Source organism: Trichogramma pretiosum, unplaced genomic scaffold (genome assembly GCF_000599845.2).
Source record: "Trichogramma pretiosum strain Unisexual culture from Peru unplaced genomic scaffold, Tpre_2.0 scaffold22, whole genome shotgun sequence".
Classification (NCBI taxonomy): Eukaryota; Metazoa; Arthropoda; class Insecta; order Hymenoptera; family Trichogrammatidae; genus Trichogramma; species Trichogramma pretiosum.
The window spans coordinates 90,037-111,682 of record NW_019640932.1 but is presented as its reverse complement, the minus strand read 5'-3'; the positions used below and the strand labels follow the sequence as shown (position 1 = coordinate 111,682).

Genomic DNA, 21,646 nt, shown 5'->3' with positions numbered 1-21,646 from the left:
ATTTTTATTGAGTGCCTTGCAGATTTTTAAGCTCATAATATAATTTTTTTTATAAATATGCGTCTGGTTTTTAATTTTAAAGCCTAAAATATATACGTACATATTTCAATATTGTTCAATTTTCTTCCATCTCGTCTGAATAGCTTTTTCGTTCTGTATTATGAGAATAATATGTATTAATGTAAAGCGATAGCCAGTATCGCCGACTATCCACTATCATAAAAATATGCACCTTCATCAACCAATGTCATTTTTTATTAATTCATTCGATTAAAATTAAATTACAGGCTGAATTATCGTTTTCTTCTACAAAACAGGTGTTTAATAAATAACCATGCGTTTTAATAAATTTAACATAAATTTTGCAATGCCTTTATTTAAAATAATAGCAATTGGCGCGAAACAGAGATAATATTAATTCTAAAATGCTATTTTTTGCACGATTTTAGCTTGCATCACACACTAGATCGAAATATTTCTTCACTTATAATACAATATCTTTTCATGTAACAAAGTTTTTCCAACCTGTCAACATCATCTCAATTACACGAGAAAAAAAGGATTCTCTTATTATTATTCTACTAAATTGATCGTATAAACAATAGTTAATTGATTAAAATTCATTCATTCGTTGCATTCTATTTTATACAATCTCGCTTAGTAGTCTCTGCGAAAACTGAGTGATAAAAACAGTAAAATCACTGTGACTAGTGAGCGCGTACCCAAAAAAAATTAAATAAAAAATTTCTAACTGGTATACATCGAAGTAACACATTTTTCTCTTGGTTTTCCTTCTAAAAAATATCATTGCTGTATTATAAATTTAATTTTTTTCAGGCTAAACGTTCATCAAAAGATTTTAACGTACATTATTAATTGTATTCTTAATAAAGAAACAAAATACCTAAGTATAAAAAGAGTCTTTGACAAAATCGTAAACACAACAATTTACAATGTTCTTTCCTTATAAAAAGATAAAAGTTTAAAATTGCAACTATTTATATGAGACAAAAAAATGCTTAGTCCTAAATAAACCATAGAAAGACAAACAGTTAAGAGAAAAATCAATCGTAACGGATCATCATAACGTGTCTGAAATATAATATATTTAATTTACCGTTACAATAGAACTCCATAAGAAATCTTGAAATAAATTTTTTCTGCTTTTAGAAGTAGAGATTACTCATGCTTGACTGGTACCATTATATTTTAACAAAAATTAAGCTAATGTAAATTTTTTAGGCGCGATTTTCTTAAATTTTTTTTTATCACACACATATGTGCATTTATTTACATACAAAGATAATCCAATACTAAATTAGTCTTTTAGTATTAAATATGTTGTTAATGTTAATTTTCTCATTGTGATAAAATGTCTAATAAACCATGAATTAGTAGTTGCATCGAATGATCTTTTCACTTAATTGAGTGTGCATATAATTCATGTAGTACTTTTACACCGACATACATTTATTATTACTTCACTAATGTATAATCATTAATTAACACTATTTTCAGTGTGGGCATCATCAACAATGTTCATACACATTTTTACAGAGTGTTGGAGCAATTGAAGTCTACATAGAAAAATTGACTGGCTAATCCGTGTATTAATCACATAGTTCACGTCTATGCCCGTTTAGCTAGTTATTTCCTCTCTTCAATTGTCAACTTGTCGCATCCATTTATGTATTTACACAGTACTCTATAAAGTTAATTTTCCAACAAAAGCACATTCGCAATGAGAACTTTTAATAATTATAACATTTAGGTGGTTACGACAATATTGCACCTCGACCAGAGATAGCATATAACCATTGATAGAGAATTATATGCTAATCTCTTGCTCAGAATCGTCGAAATTCAAATTGAAGTTTATGGATCAACTTCAGCAGCTTCATTTTTTAATTCCATCCCTTTTTTCTGATCTAGATTTTCATCATTGTAACAGAAAATCAGTCTAGTTTAGGATAACAGATCTGAAAATAAATAATTATAAAAACTATTAGCCATTACCATTATAATTCAACATTTTATTAAAGAAATCGCAACACCTACCCGGTAACTGATTATCTTGTTGTTTGCTCACAAATGGATCTTGATGAAAAGAATTTGTGTTAGCTATACCGAAACTAGGAGTAAATTCCATTGCTGCTGGGTTTAAGTTGGAATTCAAATTGTCCTCGTTAGTCATTAGCAAAATTTGATTGCTTGTGTTGTTACTATTATTGGTATCACTCAGCATGTCAAATTCCGACAAGTCAAGCAGATTATTCGTCACATTGTTCTGCTTACTGCAAATGGAAAAGGCCCAAACCCAAAAATATTATATAATAAAATATGAATGATTAATAAAGGTATATGTATAGCTACTAGGTAATAGGTTAAGAATACTTCTGAAGGAAAAAAAAATGAAAAAATAAATAAAGAAGGTTGTAATTATAATGCTCCGTAAAAACACAGAATTAAATAAAATAAAAAATTGTAAACACACAGAAATGTCTCATAAATATTTGTTTAAAATAGATTAAACAAAAAGTTCTTGCTTATTATAAAAACTTAATACTCTACTTAATTATAAATGTATAAATTGATTCAATCTAGTCTAATACTAAAAGTTTTTTTTCATTATTTCTATTGAGTATTAAAGTCAGTAAATTTATACATGTATCACAGATTTTTATCAATTCTAAAAGTTTGTGATTTAAACTTTCATTAATTTTTTTTATAGTACACGGCAAAAGTAGACATCAAGTTGACATGAAAGTATAATAGTAATATTTTAAAACTACTTTAAAATAAATTTGATTATCTAGACGGTTTCAGTTTTCTCACTTTTTTTGAAAAAAAATTGTTTAACATAAAATATAGAGAAATTAAAGATGTGTAAACAATAATTAGTAATTACATGCATGAAGGTGTACATAACACTATTAATGATAACAAATGAAAAATGATCAAATATTTAAAAGCGTGCATGAAGATAAAGGATATTCAATACATTTTTCAATGTTCACCGTCAAAACGATTAAGATAGTTTGAGGTTTTTTTAGGGCTTGAATAAGAGCTCATTGAGTAACATTTTGTACGTTTCAGTGAATTTATTAGTTTTTTATTAAGCTCTTGAAAATTTAAATGAAGTTATAATAAACCAATCCAAAGACGATTCAATTAATTTATACTATTGATCTTTTACTTTACATTATTTACATATTTTTATTATAATTCTTTATATAACCACGCACGACATTTTCTTTTTTTTTGAGTTATAAATTCGTTACTTGCTGCTCACCTGGAGGTTATTTCAATGCCGTGAAGGCTAACTGATAATTTAGCATAATTCAGATTATTATGTGCAACGAGTCCCTTGCGAGCATTAGACAAACCATTTCATATTCCTAATTTTTAAGGGACAATACCAGTTACCCCGCAACTTTATCTTTTAAATTCAAAAAATCGTTTTCTTTCATAAGAAATGGCGTATCTGTAGGTTTCATATAAAAGTGCTGTACGAAGCATTTCATGGAATAGTTTTAACACAAAAAATCACAAGCTTACAATATTGTTATAGTATCTAACAGTTGTAATGTAAAATACAACTGCCCCTGCTTTTTGATATTACTATTTATTAAGAAGAAAATTAGTTTTGCCTGATCAAACATCGTCAATGTCAAAAGATGAATCAATTCCATTAGATAGTGATGTTATTCATTTGATTATGTGTTCGACATTCTTGAAACAATACGATTTTTTAGTGCTCAATATTTTTTTCGGATACAATCTAGGCATATACATGAATGTGATTAATGTACAATTGCAATATACAGTTAATTTGGTTAGTGTTAGTTGCATTATTAATTAATTTAATGGCGGCAGTATAATCAAAAATATATATATTATTACTGAGTATTGATAGTTCTTATGCTTGTTTATAATCGTTGCTATTATCATTCATTTATAAAATAGTCAACTTTAATGGCTACTTTTGCAATGTACAGCAAATATGAAATAAAATTTCATTTGTTTCTAATACTCACTATCTTTGTATCATCTACTACAATCGCAGATAAAAAAATCTAATTTACCGAATATAAATAACAAGTGATAAAAATCGATCGATTTTTCAGTTCCTGCGATTACATTATAATCTATGGTATTCGCACACATTTATTGGACTACCTATATTAAAATTGAGCTGATTTTTTATAAAAAAAATTAAAACTTACGTCTGACTTTTGATAATGAAAGCATGATTTCAAATTTTTAATATTTTTAGCATTACACGGATCAATAGTAGTATAAGCAAATACAATCTGCAACAGCGCTTTTGATCATGTAAAATTTTTGTATATGCTTTTATTAGCATACTAAACACTTGATTATTTAACTAGTTTTTTGGGTGGAATATCGTGACATTTGTTAACGATATTTGAATAATCTATAAAAAAGATATTGTACATTTATCTTTTCACGTGTCTTGCATTTGTGAAAGTTTATTATACAGAAAAATTTTAAAACTTGACGAAGTTTAAACAAAATTTTGATTATTCTTTTTCATTAATGTCTATACATAGAATAATCAATAACCACATTGTACAATTAAATGAACCACTTGGTAGCAAATATTATAACAAACATATTATGGTTCTTTTCTTAAGCTAAACATACTAAAAAGAAACAAAAGTCCTCACAAACACTTTCACAATTCATATAGTAATGTCTAACAATATTCAACATTTTTAAAAATTCGCACATTCAATTATTCTTATTGAACGCGTCGGAGTTACGTTTTCGTTTTCTATATTTTGCACGAAAAAGTACAAATATCTATATTATTATCATAATTTTCCAACGCGCAGCACCAGACACCATTATTTGTTTTATATTTACAATTTGAGTGAGACCAGAACTTGATTGTAAATTTTAGATTATTACTTATACGTGTTCAGTCTCTCTCGGATTTTACTATAATACTACAAATGCATTGGCTTGAAAATAAGTGTAAAATATTCTTCAAATTTATGCTTATTTTTATAACTGCAACAAATTGAAAAATGCATTTAAAATTGAAAAATGTCGTCAAGAAAATGCAATACAAAAGGGACTACAAATTTTGACCTAGTCTCACTCAAAATGCGGTGCGTTTCGTGTAAATATAGTTTAATTTTTTAGCACATAAACGCGTATGAATAATACGGATTCAATTTTTACTAGCATAAAATAAATATTCACACACGCACTCTGTCATTTTCTGAGATGTACTTACACAGTAGCGTTGTCGAGGGAAATTTTTGGTTGAGTTGAGTCGATGCCATTTCCGTGGTGTCCGTTCAACTCCTGGCCATTGTCGACGTTGTCTAGCAGGTTTTGAGTGGGTTTAATTGTCATAGTATTAATTGTAGTTTCACTGGTATTGTTGCTGTCAATACCATTAGAAGCCACATGTGTGCCGTTGCTTATACTCTTTTGACTTGATTCGTCGGAGGAAGAATTATTATCAGTCGCCGTACTTATTGAGGAGTTTTTTTTCTCGTCAGTGATAAATTGTTGAGTTGCCTCAGATATGAGACTAGCTGTCATAAGATCTGGGCTCGTTTTATTATCCTCCTGACCTGGATTTGGTTTCATCTCTTCATTTGGGCTTGTTTCTTTTGACTTTTCACCGTCATTGCCATCATACTTTAAAGACAAATTAATGGTTAAACGAATTTGTAAAAATAAGAATTTTATATGATTTGATATTTAATTGATAATTTTACTTTATTTGATGAATTTGGTTGATTCTTAGCTCGAGTTCTTGACATAATGGCTTCGACGCGTTTTCGCCTGGCAATTCTTTCCTCCTCCTCTTTTTTGAGTTTTTCAACCATTTCAAGTCGTTGTCTATAAAAATAAATATTATTAATTTCATAATAAATAATAGCTTTTATTTTAAAAATATAACCTCAACGAATAAAATTGTAGCAAAATTGGTTTGAAAAAAAAGTTATTAGGTCAAAATAAGCCAGTTAAATTATCACTTCAATCCTTACTTTTCTGCCTCTTCCCGAGCTTTTCGTTCGGCTTCCTCTTTCTCAGCCTTGAGGCGAGCCTCTTCCTCCCGACGTTTCCGATCCTCTTCTTCGCGACGCTTAGCCTCTTCGATGGCTTGTTGTAATCTCTGTTCCTCGGCCTTACGTGCCTCTTCAGCTAAACGCAATGTTTCCTCTTCCAAGCGGCGCTGTTCTTCCTCCTCGGCACGCTGTCTTTCAGCCTCTAGCCTAGCTTCTTCTTCCTGCAATTTTTCAAATCAAAATTTATTGTCTTTATACTTGTCAACAGTTCGAGGATTGTATCAAAATTATAATACGTACAAGTCGCAATCTTTCCAGTTCAGCTTCTCTTTCAGCCTGCTCACGGGCCAATCGGCGACGTTCTGCAAGAGCAGCTTTAGCTTCTTCCTCGGTGGTGATTCTGATCTTTTGAATCATCGATGCTAAAATAGATTAAAATTTAATCATAAAATTTGAATTTGATGAAAGCAATCTAGTGTACGAAACAAGTATATAATTTAACTAACCACTCATATCACAATGTTCATCAATATCGCCTTCCATCGTTGTATCGGCTTCAAAATTTTTCTCTTTTTCTGCAACTGGCTCAACGTCAATTAAATTTTCCTCTTTTTGTTCCTGTTTAGATGATTCATCTTTTGATAGATCGCCAATCAAATTTTCATCTGATTTCGCTGCAACTTCAGCAGACTTTTCTACGGTAACTTCGGGTTCCTTTTGCTCTTCAAGTACATCCTCATTTTTTGGTTTGGAAACCGTTTCCTGGACGATTGGAGGTTGTTCCACTGCTGGACTCTGAAGAGGCGTAGCTTTTGGCGTAGCTCGTGGCGAAGCTCTAACGCTACGTGACATGACTGATGATTTTCTGTCAGCTGATTTAGAAGCTGATGAGGGTGGTGTGACTGTGGACACTGGAGTGGTCGGCTTCTTCTGCAAAGCGTGTACTTTTGGTAGAGGGGGTTTTGAGTCCTTCAGTTGCTTCAATTCACTTGGAGAATCTAAAATTAATTTTTTTTTATAAAATTTCATTTCTTGAAATTGTGAAAATGAATGATTTGTGAGTTTAAATGTCGGAACATAGATGATTTTGGATTTATGTAATTTTTGATAAAAAGTTATCGAAAGTATACATTTCTTTTGGTTAAATACCTTTTTCTGCCGTTTTTTAAAGATTCTAAATATTTTACAATTTCTATTACCAATAGATAATTTGTAAGCGACATACTGGATTGGAAAATTAAATAAAAATATATACGAGCATAAAAACAAACATTTAAAATATATTATATAATATAGTATATAAGCTTTGACCCAAATTATTTTTTAATTATATACACATTTACATGTAACAAAGAAATACTGAAAAATTTACCATAACAAATGTAATACTCATTCAAAAATAGCTTTCTCAATATTTTGAAGCGTAAAATGCATATGTTTCTGTTGTGATTTTTCGTGACATTTTTGTGCCACCTCAACCGAAAGTGGCAATTTTCAAGCTTGTGTCCAAAATAAAATTGCCCCTAATTGCTCCGAAGTTCATGAAAATGCTGTACGTATGAAGGAGAGTCAAGAAAAAAAAAGAAAAAATAGTTTGGCTTCGCCTCAGTTGACAATTTACATGAGATTTTAGTCATTTTTTATTTGACTTTCCCAGCTACGTAACATAATCGAGTATGCGTATGCATGTGTGTGGATGTGTATGATATAAAAGTGGGAGTGCATGCTCACAGCAGCTGACGCTCATGCCAGTGCCGGCGATCGAGGCAGGTCGCGGTCGGCGCGCCGAACCGGTCGTGCGTGGGCGCAAATTGACGCTACTACCACCGGTGGCACCGCTGTTCTGCTGACTCAGGGCACTGGGCGGACGCGACGATGGGCTGTTCGGTGTCACCTCACCGCTTCGCAAACCTATGATCAAGAATTCAAAACAATGGCCCATGGTATTCCAAGAAGTGCTGAACTTTATAATGTATATTACAATACTCTACTTATTTCTTGTATTTTTGCGCAAAAAATATTTTGAGCTTGCTTTCTTTGTTGCTGAATTTTAATTTTTATTTAAACTTCGCAAGCTCGAAAAGCTCTTATTTTCATTATTTATTATAGATATTTCATGTTAATTCGTACAAAAGTATATTGGTGCTGTATAATACATATGTTATTCATAATTTATTAATTATAAGTTAGTGAAATTTTCATTTTCATATTAATCAAATATATATAGAAAATATAAACTGGCTACTCTGAACTACTTGTAAATGGCATGTACTCGGGATGACATGGTATATGCAAATTAAATGCAGCGAAAATGAGTATTAATTATGCGACAAAAAATTAGTACAAATATTATGTTGTTGCTAGGGCAGCTCCACCACCAGCAGCTGAAATTTTCGCGAAAAATGCTTGATAAAAATGAAAAACAAAAATTCATGCAAAACAAAACGAAATTTGATGTTGTTTTTTTTAAAAAGGAATTATTTTCGTTATTCAAAATACAGAAACGTGTGCACTTGAAAATTCGTCGATACAGTAAAACGGTGTTAGTTTTAAGGTCACAGAAAAACATAATCTTCATAATTTTTTATTGTTGTATTAATTTAGGAAAATATACGGCTTACCGAGCAGTTGAGTTAACCGTCACCTGTGGTTTCCAAAAAGCTGGCTTGATTTGTGACTTACATTTTTAAGAGATTATTGAATTTTTTTATGAAGCTTTTATGTAAATCAATCATTAAATACAGCAAAAGAAAATGCACGCGTATTTTAGAGTTTTCATATTTTAGAAACTTGTCATTAAGTTATACATACAGAACATATATGAAGAATATTAGTAAGATGAAATGGACAGTAACTGAGGAGTAATTCACGTACATGTACACAATTGATTCACATAAAATGTTCGGCTCAACAGTTACATGCATTATAACGTAGATACGTATGTGCTCCCTGCGCGTTATTATCATTAAAAATCGGAAATTTTTTTTACAAAAAAAAACAGTTACAAAAATTGAAAAAAAGTTTCAAATGCTTGCAAAATATTGAAAAATGTTAATAGTCGCTGATTCGGCAGTGGAAATGTTAGTTTTATTTAGGATAATTACATCTACTTCTGTTTATAATTACCAAGATACACAGTGATTTCCAAAGATTTACGAATACTTTATACAATGAATCAAAGATTGAAATAATGGTCATAAAATAATAATTAAAAAATTTTATTTTTCTTAATATCTGAATGATTTTGTAATATTTTTTTCGTTAGACTATGCAAATACGGAAACAAGTAGTATGCATTTTGTAGATTGTATACAAGAGGGGGGCAGCACAGTGACGCAATAGAAGGAAGACAAAGGCGGGCGACAGTGCGTGCGACGGATGGAAGGAATGCAGAGCCTTACCTGTTGCCTGTTGAATTTGATGTTCGCGAGCCTTGCGTCTCAATCTCTCGGCCCGAGTGGGCCTGGGAGTCGTGACGAAGTTATGATGATGATTAGCTGCAGTTAGCGCGGGCGCGTCCAGCAACAGATTGTTATTGTGCTGTTGGTGATGGTGATGCTGCCCGGAGCCAGGCAGCGTACCCATGCTACGCGAGTTATTATCGTTACGTTTTAATAGGCCGGTCACCGGTGCCGAGCGTCTAACTGCAGAATTGCTAGTAGTAGTAGTAGAGGTAGCCAGATGCGACATGCTGCGGCTCATGCTCGAAGCGGCCAAACTGCTGCCGCCGCCGCTGGCCGCGTGCTCGAGCAGGCTGGCCGCAGCCGCGGCGGCAGTGGTAATGCGTCGACGTGGCTGTGCCAGTTGGTCGAGCCTAGACATTGAATACGTCCTACCTGGACCTGCGCTGCTGCCCCGTAGACCACCGGCGGACGACGGCGACGATTTGGCCAGGCTGGATGAGCGACCGCTCGATGTGGGCGTCAATAACTGCTGCTGGGGGTCGCGCGGCGAGGGCAACGTCGGTACCAGATCCGTGCGGCGACGATTCGCGAAACGCGTCGCGCAACCCGCTGCTGGGATCCCGTCGTTATCGTCACCTGCTTTACAAGGGACACAAAACACCATCTCTGATCAGAAATACTGGTCTTGCTCGTCGGAGGCTCATTCAGCTCGTGCTTGAATGACGCGCGCGCCCTTGGACGTAACTGCTTCGCTGTTAGTGCGCGTGTGAGCTTTTTCGCGCGTTTTCGTTGTACAATGATATTATTATTTTTTTTTTGTTTGTTTGCATTCAGTGTAAACTACAAATACAATGCATTTTATTTTATTTGAGCGAGTCATTTCACTCACAATGTGGACATTCCTGTAGCAACTGATTGTGTCTCAAGAATTTGCAATTCATCTAAAGAATTTGCAGTTTGATGCGATAGATTTATACGCTATGCATGCATTACAAATTATTGACAACTACTAATTTGAACTACTTTTTAAAATATAATGCATATTCTAAAACATAAATAAGCGTCGTTTTATTTATTAGCCACACTTCTTTACAGCGCGTTAATACTTATCTTCGAACTTGTTAAATCAATTTTTTAAGAATATAATTTTATTAGATTTTAATAGAACACTAGGTGAATTAGCTTGCTACATGTTAATATGCGATGAGTGACTGAAAATTGTCAATCATATTGTTTAATGTTCAAGAAAATATTGAATTCTACTTGTGTCGAATAAATGTGTAGATCTAAAAAAATAATATGAACAAGACAGAGACGAAAAAGACAGAGATAGATGTATAGAGATAGAAAAAAAATTATTATTAGCAAATAAAGAAAATCTAAGAAGCTTTGACAATAAATTTGACGACAAAAAATAATGTGATATCGATAAAATAAAAATTTGACGAAGACACTGTTACAAAATGGAAGATATTGCCAACGTCAATTTTAACGATACAAGTTGAAAGCAAAAAAGGAGAGTTTCATGCTGCCTTTCATATCAGAAGGTATTTTCGGGCACTGGTTTGAAAAAAATTGTCTTTCGAAAATTTAAATCAAGCTCAATGAAATTATAAATAACCAAATAATAGAGAGAAAAATATAAGTGATTCTCTAAGTACGATACATAACTAAAGTAAGAAACAATACACATGAAATATAGACTTTGAGAATTTGAAACTTTTAATAAAAATATTTATAGAAGAAAAGAAATAATAGAAGTGAAAAATAGCAAACTGAAAAGATAATCAGATTGTTCAAGTGAGTAAAACACACGCACACGCACAAAACTCACAGATCACGATGGAAAAAACAATACAAAGTATAGAGTATACAAAATAAGCAAAAATTGGCTTGATTGCTAAAATATTCAAGATATTGCTTGTTCATTTTTTTCTTGCTTATGGCAATGGAAAACTCACCACGCAATGACATAGGACGTCTCGGTTGATCGTCAAACCTCGACGATGACGACGGATTATCATCGTAAACAGAGAAGAAGTCGGCAGCGGTAGTAGGGGTCAAAGCGAGACTGGCTCGTTTGTTAGTTTTATAATGAGGCGTGATAGATTCGTTCACGCTATCGTTCCAATTGAACACCTCGTACATGGACGAGGACATTCGCATATCTGTAAAAACAGGTCCATGTGCACGCACATTCATACCGTTTTGATCTTTTCTTTTTGTAATAGATTTTGTTGAAAGATTTCGTGAAAAATGTTCAGTTAATTTTAATTTTATTACAGAATTTTATTATAAATTTAAGGACTTGTAAAAAACCTGAATTACTCGAAAGCCAATGACGAACTGCAAAATAAATAAGAAGTAACGTGACTACCGTGTCTTTATTATTACCGTATACATACGTTTTGCACAAGTGCTTTCCAAACCAAAAGAAGACAAGTGATTATTCAAGTAAATATTTGACAAGAAAACCTACGAACCTTAGATATCGGTAATTTTTCGTAAGATAGACCAAGACACGAAATACAAAAAAATTAAGAGTATAAATAAACCAACATGGAAAATATTTGCAATAAAGAAGTTTACAATTATGAGTGCCATCACCACAGAATTAAAACCCAAGAAGAGCAGAAAATTTGATCGAGTGCTAGTTCTTTGCGCAAAAAAGATTTATTGAAAGGTATCCAATGTGAAAAAAAAATCGTGTCGATGATTTGGTTATCATTGTTTTCCATGGTATATGATTGCAGCTGATAAATTTGATTAAATTTTTGCAATATTTTTCATACGTTACTTTATGACTTTTATTGCTTTAATATGTATAAATCTAACTACGAAACGAGCAATAATTAAAATTTAGCAGACTCCACATAGTCGAACGAAAAATACACTTCAATAGCTGATTTCTTGACTACAAATGAAAAAAAAACTTGCTTCAAGACGAAGAGAAAATAAACGTTCATAAACTAATGTGAATAATGAGAAATATGCGTTAAAATGCAATTGCTCCCGAACTTGGAAGCTATGAATTGTAAACATAAATTTTGAATAAAATAATGCTGTGTTACTCACATTGGTAGAAGTAATCGACACAGGAGCTTCAGTACTTTTATCATTTTATATATTTGTATGTTTAAAACGACAATTAAGAACAGCAACAATGGCAAATGGGGTAACAAAAAAATAATCAGCCAGAGAGCACAGTGATTTGGTTTTAATGAAAAGATAATATCTGTATATATGCGGCGCGTAGCTCATAAATGAGTTATACGCCCGGAAAGGGGGCCACTAGACATAATACTCACGTTATCAGGAGAACCCATATTTCTTGCGGCGGTAAACAAAAGACGGGGAGCAACAAGGGGGGCAGGGGAAGGTCGAAACAGAAAAAAAATATGTACGGATGAAAGCTCACCAGGTTTCCTGTCGAGGCCACCGGCCGAAGTCGCCCGCTTCTTGCTACCACCGTCCAACTCCCTCTCCGACGATCTTCTCGTCAGCGTAGAGCCATGATTACTGGCCTGGTGATGATGGCTCTGCGCCGCGGGCGACGAGCCGACGGCCGAGTAGGACGAGGTCATGACGTTGGTAGTAGAGGTGGCGCGTCTCGTGGCCCAGTAGCTGCTGCTGGCGGCGGCTGCGGCGCTGCCACCGGTGTCTGCTGGCTCGAGCATACGAGGCGTCGAGCTGCCGAACGCGAACACGATCTGCGAGCGCTCGTTCTTGCGCTTCGCCTCGATGCGAGCCTCGCGCTCCTGATTTTTCCGTATTATAGCCTCGCGACGCTCGCGCTCCGCTTCCCAGAGCTGGCGTTTTCGCTCCTCCACTTGACTTCGCCTGAAACGTGCAAACATTCATTTCAGCGTCGCTCGTCTTGAGCGTGTTTTGCGACGGTCTGATGGGTAATAAGAGAGAAACCTTGCGGGAACGGTGTTACTTCACGATGCTTGTATTATGTAGGGCTTCTTTCGAAGTCTACTTCAAGCGACATTCGAAAAAAAAAAGAAAAAAAGAAAACGGTTATAATATAGGGTGCACGTGTATTATGCGCATACCTGTCGGAATCGCGAGATCTGAGTTCTTCGATGCGCCGTCGTCGCTCCTCGTCTCGCTGCTCGCGAAAGCGCTGAGCTGCCAAGGCCTGTTGGCGAATTTCCTCGAGCTTGCGTTGGCGTTCCTCTTGCTGACGCTCGCGCACCAGCTTCGCTCTGTCGATGTCCTTGGGTAGACCACCCGACGCAGTGCCGACATTGTTGCCGCTGGACTCTCGGCCTAAATTTTCACACGCAACTTATTGAAATATACTTTTAAACTTCATTCTAGCCAAAAATGTCATATAACGGGGAGTTTAAAATTAACTTAACGATTTTTGCTTTGCTGCGCTTTAGTTTGTGATATTTTGTCTTATACAATAGAAATATGTTTCGAGTATTGATGCAAAAAAATTATTTGATTGGCGAAATTTAAATATTTCTTGACTTGTTAACAGCGAGTCTCAATACTAGTTCAAGTTTTTAGTGAATGCATCAATCCAGCACTCAAAGTATGATAATGAAGGAATGACATTATAAATTTTAAAATCGAAATGATAATTGAAGTTTAAGTGAAAAAGATGTATCGTATGTTCACCTTGATGTTCGTATGGATGATCGCCATCGAGAGAATCCGCATCGAACTGACTACTGCGGCTACGCCTTAAATCTGCCGAATAACACATCACAAATCAAACTGATATTCCGAATTTCAAATCCAATCGTAAATCATTTTTCAAAACTTTTTGAGCTTCAATGGGAGCCCACTACGTGTTTATTGACGCATGCATGTTCGTCGTTCGTATGTGTGTGTGTGTGTGTACGTGAAAATCTTGTTCAACAAACGCACGTGCACACACATCGATTTACCAGGAAATTTCCCTTTGATTTATAGTCTCGCGAACAGCCTATACACATGCATCGCGAGAAAATGATCGCATGCATGCTCGTATGCATTGAATAGTGATATGCATTTTTTGAGACATTTCAAGTAAATATGATGAACTTGAACATTGAACATGCTATGAAATTAACATAATAATGAAAACGATAAACATTCAATATAAGATGGAAAAACCAAAAATTGGAAGGAAACAATGCAGGTTCATAAAATAAAAGCAAACACACACAAAAATAAAGAAGAAACATTCTAATGAATAAAATAGCGAAATAATCAGAGAACGAAAACACACCCTCGTAAATTTCTAATTCAGTTGTCTTCGTTATTGCGTTGAAGGGTTCTCGCATTCACACAGGAGTGGCTCGTTTCAGTAGTACAAGTCGGTATCCGGTCAGTCGGCGTGCACACATACGTATAGTCGCAAAAAGCGTACGCTCCGAGATTTCAATTTTAAATCTGTCATTTCAACTATTTCGCGCTGCGGGAGCAGGAAATGAAAAATTAGTCGTCGAACGCGTAATCGATTCATTTCAAAACGATTGCTTCGTTAAAATATTACGCGGCTGTTAAGGTCGCTTGAGTTTAAAGTTTATTAATTTCGAAACACGATTAAGCTGATAGTCCGGACAGGTATTTCGAGGCGAACGTTTTTAAAAAAATAGGAGCAAAACAAAAACAAAAGTGTGAATTCAACTGTAAAACGGCGTGCATTTTTTACCTGAATTTTCATTCGGATCATCGCCAGAACCGATGTTCGCGAACCAATGCATAGTTTGCTCTAGACAAAAATAAACAGTGAACGAGATATGAAAAAGTGGTTCATGACATGAGAATGTTTTACAAATAAAAAAAAGAAATATAAAATAAAAAATACGTCGTTAGTTTTCAAAATCGCCAATTAGTCAGTTAGCGAAGCGAACATATTGAATGAAAAAATGAAATAACACGAGCGAGGAACTACGAAAAGTCGTTAGTAGAAATAAAAACACAATATCGTGTTAGTTTATTTATGTAAAATCACGTGTACAGTGCACATCAGTCGTTATGATTCGGAAAATACTACAAATTAAATTGTGCATTGTCGGGGTCAGTAGCTCTCGCATTCGTGCGCGTGTTAACGTCTATCGCAATTTGCACGCGAATAGGGCATAATTCGCATAATATGCATAAGTCATATTACCATTGCCAGTGTATAAATGCATTTAAAATTACGCATTATTATCGTTGAGAGAAATAAATTTAATGGCAGAACTATATCGATTACGACGCTATAGAGGCACGAGCTCGTTGTACTGCGCCAGTTCGAGGACAGTAGTTTCTATAATATGCGTACGGTAAATTTTGATGTTAACGCGCAAGAACTGAGTGCGCCAGGCTTTGTTGGTGACAGCTTAATGCCACTTGATGAGATACAGACTGCGCGTGCAGGTAGTTTACGATCTATATGTCGCAGCAGCTATGGTACATGTAGAATTTTCAAGTAGTGTAGCTCGGCGGCAGTTATCAGCCGATGCAACTCGAGGGCCAGCAATTTCATTACGTTACCGTGAATAATATGATTTTCGAGCAAATTAAAATTTTTACTTAGGTCAGCACTAGAAGCGTGGCAATATAAAGGCCGACTTAGCTTTCGCTCGAGCAGTGGCGGTAAAGCGTTCGTCCGGTGCGAGCATTTAATTCGCGCAGCAAAGCATTGCGAACTCGAAGAAGAAGCTCCATTGCCGAGATCTGGGTCACAGCTCTTCGTGTGCATGTATGCACTCATACACACCGAGCACGTGTATATATTCACGGAGGAAGGAAGGAAGGAAGGAAGAAGTGGCGTATATACGAGAAACGTCTGTGCGTCTTGATTTGTGCCCAGTAACGCATCCATCTAACCATCATCTCGTTAAAATATTATTACTCTTCGTGTGAAATCTCGTCGCGTTTGTAATAATTTTTATTTCCTCGGTATAATCAACAAATTTTCATTAGGCAGGTAAAAGTGTTCAAGTGAAATAAACGTCTGTTAATAGTTGAATTTTTGAAACCTGATTTTTTATCGGAAGATTTTATCGGAAATCAAAAGTCAAAGTTTAAAAAAATACTGAAGCTAGGACAAAATTATAATTTTCAACGCGTTTTGCGGGATTTCCAATGAATCTTTTTTCAAAAAACTACAAGTTTTCGCAAAAATTCAACGATTTAACAGTCTTCAAAGAAAAAAAAATCATTTATCAATACCTTCAAATGCAAAACGTATAAGTACAGCGATGCACACATCGAAAAAAGACAGAAATACAGTAAACATGTATTGTCAATATAAATCTCATGTCGCCTTCGTCGTTATCGGCTTATAGAATGTCGTATATTGTGCGACTATCGTATAGAACATCTTCTTTTTCCACGCTACATATAATGGATCCGATACATGTATAAAGGAAAAACGATGTACGTACTCTACACACGTATAATACGTTTCATCGATTGAGCTTATTTATCATGGTGCTATGGAACTTGTTGAAAAAGTTGCCGACGATATTCCGCACGCAATATATCCGAGATAGTTGTATAGGTATACGATTGCCAAGAAAACGAAACAAAACGTCTAATTTCGAATGACAATGCGGAAAATCGTTTCAAGCACGACTGAATTTAAAAAAAGACTCCTTCAAGAGATTAGTATGCCACTAGGAGTTTCTCGAAAAAAAGAAGGTAGGCGTCAGCTCTGCACCGTTGTAAAAAATCACGATCGCATGACGTAACATGTTTCAGATAATTTTCCTAGTTTGAAATTTTTTTCATCTTTACGGTTTTGATCTTTGCTTTTCGACAAGTACCGTGACGTTTATACGGACAGGTTAATGATAGTTATCAAACGAAAACGTAAATCAAAGCAAAAAAATACCAGTTAAGGAGACGACGTAACCAGAGTGTAAATTAAAAATTTTCTGCACATTTTCTCATTTTCACTGAATACTTTTTTTTAACGTTGTGGAGAAACGTTGTTTTTACGTTTGTTTTTTGGGCTTCCCCGAAGCTTTTTGAAGAAATATATGCTGTAGAAAATATAATAAACACTTTTGAAAACGTTAATTTTCATGCTCGCTGCGTCGTCTCTTAAAGCCAGAAAAACATGCATATTAAATGTTAAAATGGTTTTCGATGCAAGGCATGCGTGAATAATGTACTTTTATATGAGATTCGTTCATTGGAATAAAAAAATTTGAATCATTTTTAGTGTATTTGAAAAGCTAACAATCATTGTACACATTCACTACATAAACTCCATACTCCAAAGTCCTTACCTTTCGGCAGAGAGTGACGGTTGTGTGTTGAGCTACTTTTTTGGCTATTTGTATCAGGTGCGGCACCGGCTGTCGTTGCATGAAACAAACAAAAAAGTGGAATTCATTAATCAACTGCTACCGAGTAAACATTTGTTCATTTGCAACGCACTTTAGAGTATATTAATATTTTCTAACGAAAAAGCAATTTGCCGTTTTTATTATAAAATGCTGAAATAGCGCTGAAACCGTTTATAACTTTACTGGAAGCATATTACTATATTACTATATTATACTCATATATAGACGATCCATTAATGATATTATGTGGTAATCTAAGTCTACATGTCATTAATTTTCATTCTGAAAATTAGATTACTGAAATTTCAATCGCTACCTTTTGCATCTATAATCAAAATTTTGAGGAATTAAACCCCCAAGTAAATAGAAGCAAGTTACACACTTAATGAAGTAGGTAACAAACGTTGCATAATAGGCAATGTCACCAATAGTCGCCGCAGCGCGAGATGAATGGGCGAAGCTCGAAAGATACAGCCCCCGGCCGACAGTTGATACTCGCGGGCGCTTATCTGTCGGTTTCGTGTTAGCGCATCAACGCCCTTCCCTTCATTCAGCACGGGGCGCAGTTATGTGTCCTGCGTGAATTATTATTATCGGCAACGCGAGAAGTGCTGACAGAGTCGAGCTACGAATCGATAAAGGTTCACAATACTTCGAATACACAAAAATTCCGGGTAATTCCAATACACGCATGTGTGCCTCGTCTCGCGCCCATGATTGGAGAAATTTTTTCATTTTTTAACGCAATCTTTGGTTTACCCTTTTTTGCCATGAAACTTCACTTTTATAAAACTTCATTGGAATATTACGTGTATACATGTATTGATTGCCATTGATGCTTGTATCTCATTGAAAATCAAAGTATTCACCGAGGAAAAATGTATGGATAGGTTAAAAAAAGTTGGCGAGCAAAAAATGTGTGCTTTTTATCGCGTGACTGTGCAGTGGCGCGCAACTTATAAACTCGGGTTCGGTGACTTTTACCGAGATAATTTTTTCTTTTGAGCTGTACTTGAACGAAAATAAAAAAGCTTTGAGGTTTCACATATATTTTTATACTCAAACATAATGTTTATTTATCCCGATTATGTTGTTACATTTTAAACTCAAACCTTTGAAATATAGAAAATAAGGAATACTAGAAGAGTTTATTTAGTATTTGAAGCACTGCATGACGAAATGCAATTTTGTCTTTATTGAATTCCATAGTATCAGACTTATATTCATTTTTATTTCCATTGGGTTCCTTTGAAACGCAGCTCTCTATCATTACCTAGTAAATAAAACTTCAAGACGAAATTACATTGCAACTGATTTCAACTTTGTCACTATTTTCGTAAAAAACTTGTAATCTTTTACTACTGACCTCTTCACACGCATAAACACCTAATTTGCATGAGGTTATGAACATGATATAGTTTAAGCTTCATCACTCATCTGCTGCAAGCTCCTGATGATAAATGACCCCAACGCGAGGAATTAATCTTTTCTCCTCCGAGTAACTTACGACCCATCCGTGTTCTTGTCTACGACATGTAAGTGGAAACCAAGACACGTCTACCCAAGTTCTAATATCAACACCTATGATATTATATTCGCGAATATGAAAAATTGTCATTTAATAAACTTTTTTTTAAATGAGCTTATTTGATAGTCAAATTGAGTTAGTAAAAAATAATAAAAAAGTAATGACAGAATTTCCATGCCTCTTTTCGTATGCAAGCTAGCAGAATCTCATTTCTTTCAAGCTTTATTCACTCGTGCACAGATGAGCACGTGTGTACACGTGATCCTGAGAATTTGCCTACTTTTATTTCAGTTACAAACTGCTTTAAATAACTATGTTACAAATATATCTGCAAGAGTAACATTTTTATTTTTTTCGAAATCAGTTTGATTGAGATTCACATTTAGTTTAAAAAATTGATAGCATAGTGAAATTTAACAGCTATGAATCTTTTTCTTTTTAATGAGGATAAATAACTTTCCATTAGTTCTGTAAGAAATTGAACAAGGAGTGGAAAGATATCGATAACAAACGTAACTCCGAAGCTTAACTAATAATGGTAATATCGAGTTACTTTTTCCGCTTTTATCATTGCAATTTTTGAAAAGACGCTTGATGAAATACCATTGACCAGCCGTTCCAAGAGAGAACAAACAATGTAACGTCGATGTCTCTCCGTAAAAGTGTCCACTAAAATAGGAAAGAAAGAAACTCGGATGGGGTAAAAATCAAACATACAAACTTATTTTTCGTGCGAACTTTTGAGTTATACTTGGACTTTATTTTTCTCGAATATATAGATGCAGACAGTAGTTTTAATCCGAACATTGAACGTATAGGGTCAAGGGAGAGAGGTTGTTCGGCAGGGAAGGTAGCTGTTCCTAATTGCACGGATGAAGTCTAACGTTCCGAGCGGAAATTGCTACATAATTCGATTGTCTCACCCACTACACGATCGAGGGATAAGTGAGAATGGTCGCGCCTCCCGAAATTCTAATTTACGACAAAGATTGAAGGTCGTAAAAAAATCGAGATTACACCCTCGATCACCGTGTTATTCTAGTACGATGAAATTCTAGAATATTACCATAGATGCAATGACTCGCCATCGATCGATTTTCGTTCGCACCTAGAAAAATGTTTGTACTTCAGATTTTAACACTGCAAATATTGCCAGCAGTGGGTTTACGCAAAGTTTAGCAGAGTTATAAACATTAATCTTTCTGCAAAAAAGGAATTAAGTGTAGTGAAAAGAGAGAGAACAGGGTATAACGTGGAAAAAGTTTCAGCTTAACCTGTTTTTTTTCTTCTCTCTCTGCCATGGAACACACGTGTGAAAAAGAGTACATCACGAAAAATATGCAAGTGCGGCTTTGCAAGCTCAAACATAGAAGTAGTATATGGCAATATGGTATTTGAGAGAGTTTTCAAACTTTAACAGAGATATGCGCGCATGCATCGCGTTCCGTCGTCGAACAAGCACACCTATGGATAATTTATGTTTCTCCTTCCGACGCGTGTATACGAAAATACGCACCTGGTTTGGTAGAAAAAAAAATCTCTTAGTTTTTGTTCTGCCAAAGATACGTTCGTGAGATGCTGATGAAAGAATACCTGAATAAACAAAGTATGAAAATAAGAAAAGGAACCACGTCGCAAAATGACGTATTGAGGCAGTAGGTGGCACATTACAAAGAGAAACTCAAAGGGAGAACTTCGCCGTCATGTTTGCGCATTTCCCAGCTGAGAGCGGTGAATTTCGTAACGAGACTGATGGAGTGAGAAAGTATTTTCTTAACTCAGACGTATTTATTTCCATAAATGTATAATAGATACATTTTGTACGAGTAAATTATCACGCATGAACAATATTTACATAAATAAATTCAAAATATACTAGAATTATATGAGTGTCCTCTTTTATGTAGTATATATATGAATGTGCGCACGCACCTTTTGCGTTTCTGTACCGGCGAGATCGATGAGGTCGACTCTCTGCAAATGCAAGGCTACGTTACGTATACCCTAATCAGTTAAATGACAATATCGTTAGCAGAAAAAAAATTATGCAGCGAATGAAAATAATTTAAAGCTTGAATGTGACAAAAGTTGGACATTGTCTTGAAAAAATGGAAACTATTTTCCCTGCAGAGGTAGTTTGACAGGCAATGAAAATTCCTCGGAAAAAGGCAAAAGTTGTGCAATTTGTTGAAAGAAAACTACGTAAGAAATTATATTTTCAAAAAAAGGGAGAAAACGCGTGAGACTTGGCTTGGTGTTTGAAAAAAATCTATAATTTTTCATATCCATAAATAATGTTGCATTTCTAAAGTGTGAATATGAGGTTTCTGATCCTAGACATTGATTATAAATTATGTTTATTAATTTTTTTTTATT

The 21,646-nt window shown here is 34.7% G+C and overlaps 1 protein-coding gene across 16 annotated transcripts in view; it reads right to left on the bottom strand.

Moving 5' to 3' along the window:
* Positions 1 to 339: 339 nt before the first annotated feature.
* LOC106648941 (ensconsin-like) overlaps positions 340 to 21,646 on the bottom strand; it is an 89,238-nt gene continuing 67,931 nt past the window's right edge. For 5 of the 16 annotated variants that reach the window (XM_023457775.1, XM_023457774.1, XM_023457770.1 and 2 more), the window contains 14 exons: positions 17,683 to 17,751; positions 14,090 to 14,161; positions 13,516 to 13,750; positions 12,876 to 13,297; positions 11,419 to 11,625; positions 9,890 to 10,096; positions 7,785 to 7,964; positions 6,560 to 7,051; positions 6,354 to 6,475; positions 6,033 to 6,274; positions 5,760 to 5,883; positions 5,267 to 5,679; positions 2,059 to 2,294; positions 340 to 1,979 (listed from right to left, as the gene is read on the bottom strand). In XM_023457775.1, coding sequence (XP_023313543.1) covers positions 1,966 to 1,979; positions 2,059 to 2,294; positions 5,267 to 5,679; positions 5,760 to 5,883; positions 6,033 to 6,274; positions 6,354 to 6,475; positions 6,560 to 7,051; positions 7,785 to 7,964; positions 9,890 to 10,096; positions 11,419 to 11,625; positions 12,876 to 13,297; positions 13,516 to 13,750; positions 14,090 to 14,161; positions 17,683 to 17,751 — 3,035 coding nt within the window. In that variant the 3' untranslated portion in view covers positions 340 to 1,965. The remainder of the gene's footprint in view (positions 1,980 to 2,058; positions 2,295 to 5,266; positions 5,680 to 5,759; positions 5,884 to 6,032; positions 6,275 to 6,353; positions 6,476 to 6,559; positions 7,052 to 7,784; positions 7,965 to 9,889; positions 10,097 to 11,418; positions 11,626 to 12,875; positions 13,298 to 13,515; positions 13,751 to 14,089; positions 14,162 to 17,682; positions 17,752 to 21,646) is intronic. The other 11 variants (XM_023457778.1, XM_023457777.1, XM_023457772.1 and 8 more) reach the window with 7 other exon arrangements.